This window comes from Notothenia coriiceps, unplaced genomic scaffold (assembly GCF_000735185.1).
Source record: "Notothenia coriiceps isolate Sejong01 unplaced genomic scaffold, NC01 NC01_scaffold00030073, whole genome shotgun sequence".
Taxonomy (NCBI): Eukaryota; Metazoa; Chordata; class Actinopteri; order Perciformes; family Nototheniidae; genus Notothenia; species Notothenia coriiceps.
Window position 1 is genome coordinate 1 of NW_011362774.1, and position 4,541 is coordinate 4,541.

The 4,541-nt window shown below is 40.7% G+C and overlaps 1 protein-coding gene across 1 annotated transcript; it reads left to right on the forward strand.

Moving 5' to 3' along the window:
* The first annotated feature begins 864 nt into the window (after positions 1-864).
* Positions 865-3,633, forward strand: LOC104959227 (presequence protease, mitochondrial-like). The gene is made up of 5 exons (XM_010787098.1): positions 865-1,014; positions 1,550-1,672; positions 2,645-2,790; positions 3,113-3,215; positions 3,341-3,633. Exons 1-5 carry the CDS (start codon positions 926-928, stop codon positions 3,432-3,434), a joined length of 555 nt encoding a protein of 184 aa, XP_010785400.1. The 5' UTR covers positions 865-925; the 3' UTR covers positions 3,435-3,633.
* The last annotated feature ends 908 nt before the right edge of the window (positions 3,634-4,541 follow it).

The window sequence follows — 4,541 nt, forward strand, 5'->3', positions numbered from 1 at the left end:
CCAAACTCACTATTGGTTTCTCATACAGCATCTCTTTATAGTATGTGTATTATTCACTCTCTGTACCGTAACGGCTTGTTGGAGCTCTCCCCCCCTCCCTTTGAGCCCACTGTGCTCTGATTGGTCAGCTCACCCACTCTGTTCTGATGAGTCCACCACCGTCACAGCTGAACATCAGTGATTACGTGTTACAATGGCGTTTGTTAGCAACCAGGAAATGAAAGCAGTAAGGACAAACAGATGAGAATGCTGCGTGGGGTCTGGGTGCCGTGTTGGCGGGACGTTGCGGGGCTCGCTGCTCCGCCCTTTGAGGCTCAAGGAGCGGACAGTGTGAGCTGGGTTACTGGTGTCATTTCCTGGTTGCTGCGTGGGGTCTGCGAGACAGCGCCAATTGGTCGATTTGGACTTCGTTACGTCAGAGAACCCAGGAAGTAAACAATGGAAAAAGAGAAATGTCCCACGAGGCGTTCTGGGGCAGCATAGACAGGTCTTCTCTGTGTTAGAGTTTTACTCACTACAGGGTGTACTTTGAGGGTTTGTGACTCTGCAGACCGTTTACATGCAGAGAAACCTTCATAACACACAAGGGGACGGGTACTAACCAGAGAAGCATGACATGGGACCTTTAAAGCTTAACAAATCTTAAAATAAATCAAAATCTTAATGTAAAATCTAAAATATTGAAAAAAATCGTATTTGCTTAAGGAAGCAACGACATTTATTGAAACCATAATTTAGATTTGTATTCTTGCTATTATTTTAGATAACACTGCCATATGATGAAATATTATAGCTTGTTTTAAATGATGCCGCACAAAGTCCTGTTTACATGTGGCGAACCTACTTGATGAATACATTTTGAATCAGTGTGTGTTTGAACTCTTCTCTCTTCTCTCTCCAGGAGGTGAACTTCCAGCCGTGTCAGATGAAGACGTTCTTCCAGATGCCGTTCCCCATCAACTTCATCAGCGAGAGCATCCGCACGGTGCCGTTCGCCCACGAGGACTACGCCAGGTAAACAAACGCAGCATATCCAGAGGAAGGAAGATTAAAGTTGAATGATTATTTCTACAGTTAGTATAACAACCTTTTTCAACTCAAGGCCCACTTAAGAATCTAACTTGATTTATTTTCTATTCTAACCTTTTATGCTATATTACCACATTGTATTCAATATTCTCCTTAGATAACTATTTGTGTTATTAGTTGTATTATTTTCTCCTTATAGCTTTGTGCAGCACCTTGAGATGACGTTGTTTTTAAAGTGTGCTATATAAATGAAAATCGCGGCCCACATTCAACCATAAACAATACGGAGGTTTAGTTGAATACTCGATTCTGATTGGTCAATTCAGAACATGTTATTAATCCAATAGAGCAGACTGCTGTCAAGGACTCTAATGACCGTTGCTAAGGAGGATCGAGAAAGAGAAAGGAAAGGAGGTTCAAATAAAAAATGTTTCCACAAATCCTAATGTTTTGCATTTGGGATCCGCTGGTATAACGTATTCCTTTCTGTAAAAACGTTCTCTCTCTCTTCTTTCTCTAGTCTGTGCATCTTGGCGAGAATGATGACGTCGAAGTTTCTCCACGGAGAGATCCGGGAGAAGGGCGGGGCTTATGGGGGCGGAGCCAGGATGGGAGGCGGACTCTTCTCCTTTTACTCATACAGGTGGGAGCAGATCAATGCACTACCAGTAGAGAGTGTTATCGTTGTTTTGATTGATTGAACATTTGGGTTTTGGCCATTTTAGACTGAAACAACCATATGATTAGTGACAGATAGCAGTATATAAAAGTAGCACAATTCATGATGTCAAACCTTTGGAAAGTATCTAGATATCCCTGCCCTAAAGCCAAAGTAACTGCACACTGAATATGTGTCGCCGTTTGATGTCTATGTCTGGACCGTTGCGTAAAAAGGAGGGTTTCTGCCCCGTTACTTCTCCGCTGTTTTCTTGTCCCAGTTTGCTTTTCGGCCAAACTGTATACAGTTACATCGACCGGACTTCTTTCTGCAGATGTGAGCGTCCTTAACAACGGTCAATAAGTCCTTGACAGCGGTCTGTCTGTACTGGATTAACAACGTGTCAGGTGTTCTGAATTGACCAATCAGAATCGAGTATTCAACTAAGCCATGTAATAAAGTTCTATACTTGCTGTAACCAGTTGATATAAAGGCATACAAATAGCTAACCTCAGTTATGAAGGGGTGAGGTAGAAGAGGACGGTTTTACAGCCGCAACAATTAGTCTCTTGCAGAGGTGGGACAAGTACTCAGATCTTATACTTAGAATTGAAAATGTGTAGAATGTGTAAAATATAAAGTCAATGTCCTACTTATTTCCCCAAAACAAGTTTTACTGTATTAAAAAATATATGAAAAGGCAAAGCATTATACGTTGTAATACTTAAAACACCCAATTAAAATGTATGATCACAAAACAACAAAAATGGAGATTTAATGTTCTGGTTTTATTCTTTTTAAATGTGAATGCCTCCGTCTTTGTTTGGTTGGATACATATCTTAGGGTTTTGGACAGTTGAACACATTAGGCGTTGTTAAATTGTGATTAACATTTTGGTTATAACAAAGTGTGTTTCTCAGAGTGTTGACCTCACGTTACATCTCCTCTCTCCTCAGGGACCCGAACTCCCTGCAGACCCTCTCAGCGTTTCGCCGAAGCGTCGATTGGGCCAAGTCGGGGGATTTCTCCCAGCAGGACATCGACGAGGCCAAACTGTCCGTCTTCTCCGCCGTGGACTCACCTGTGGCCCCCGCCAGCAAAGGTGAGACCCCCACTGTGTGGAAGCAACTGGATAACGTCACGGACCAGACACCTTTTCAATATCAAATCTTATGATCATCTGCAGTTGTTGCAAAACATAATCTTTGTATTATGAGTTTAGATCTTTAGACTAGTCTTCAAAAAATATTAATATAACTTCAACAAGAACTGAATAAAAGTGAATTGCATCCTTCATTTCAATGCATTGCCCTTTTTAAATGTGTGTGTGTGTGTGTGTGTGTGTGTGTGTGTGTGTGTGTGTGTGTGTGTGTGTGTGTGTGTGTGTGTGTGTGTGTGTGTGTGTGTGTGTGTGTGTGTTGCAGGAATGGGTCGTTTCCTGAGTGGAGTCACAGACGAGATGCTGCAGGGTCACAGAGAGAGGCTCTTCGCTGTCTCTCACAGAAGTCTGGTGGAGGTCGCCGAGAGGTAAAAAGTTTAATGCAAACTGTGTTAAGAAACCCAGATAGAAAGTACATTTAAAAACTAACAATTCTGCATCTATATGAGTTCAAATTTAAGTATAAAGTGTTTTTGGTGCTTTCCCCCCACAGATATCTGGGTGTCGGTCAGAGGACGTGTGGTGTCGCCATCCTGGGCCCAGAGAACGAGACGATTAAAAAAGATCCCTCATGGATTGTAAAATAATGTATTATTAAAACCTGTTAGGATTATTTTTTAAATGGTGGCAAAAAAATCTGAAGTGCACAAAACCAGAAGGAGGACCGACGAGTGTTTTTAGTAAATCTGACTCTGCAGATTATGACTTTTCCTTCTTTGATATATTCTGTTATGTACATATTTATGAAAATCTGATTATTAAATAACAGCATAATATTGGAAAAATCGAATCTGAGTCTCCTTGATGTTGTTTTGTGATCATAAAATATTTTACATGGGTGTCACTAGTGCAAGCACTCCAACAATTAGATTGACTTAAACAGATGTTTCTTTTACTGTAATACTATACTATGACTTTGAATAGAATACAATATGACTTGTTTTTGGGACATAAGTAGGACTTTGACTTTATATTATACACATTTTGGACACACTATACTATGACTTTTGTTTTATTTTTTAACACGTATACAATATTTTTCGACATACTATACTTTACATTTTTCATGATACTTTCAACGTACTACACTATGGGTGTTTCTCAATGTCGAGGATGCCTCCTTGGTAGGACATGTCCTCCGAGTCAGGTCCTTTTAGAAGCGAGGTAAGAATCCTTCCTAGCCTCGGAAAATGAAGAATGGTGGAACAGGCTAACAGGTGTGCGTCATATATGCGAGGCCCCGCCTTAAATGGAGCGCGATTTCCGCCAAAGATTTTGGAAAATTGGTTGAGTGCAAAGCATTGTGGGGATTTTAAGACCGCGGAGGATGCACATATGCAGCCAAGAAATTTCCCGCTACGAAGGACGCCGGCCTCGGTAAAATTCCAAGTATGCTGGACATTGGAACAGTCCTTCAGCGGGACTCGATTATGTAGCATCCTTGAAATAGTGGCTCTGGAGCATCCTTTCTCGACATTGAGAAACACCCTGTGACTTTCTTTTCCGTATTTTCACCATGACTTTTTCTCACATTTTTTAACACGGTATAACCTCTTTTAATATTTTTGACGTACTATAAGAATACTTTTGTCCTCCAATTTTTACCATACAATGACCCTTTCATATTCTTCTGCAATAATATAAGAAACTTATTTTATGTAAAACTCATTTAAATCAAACGGGGATAATAATAT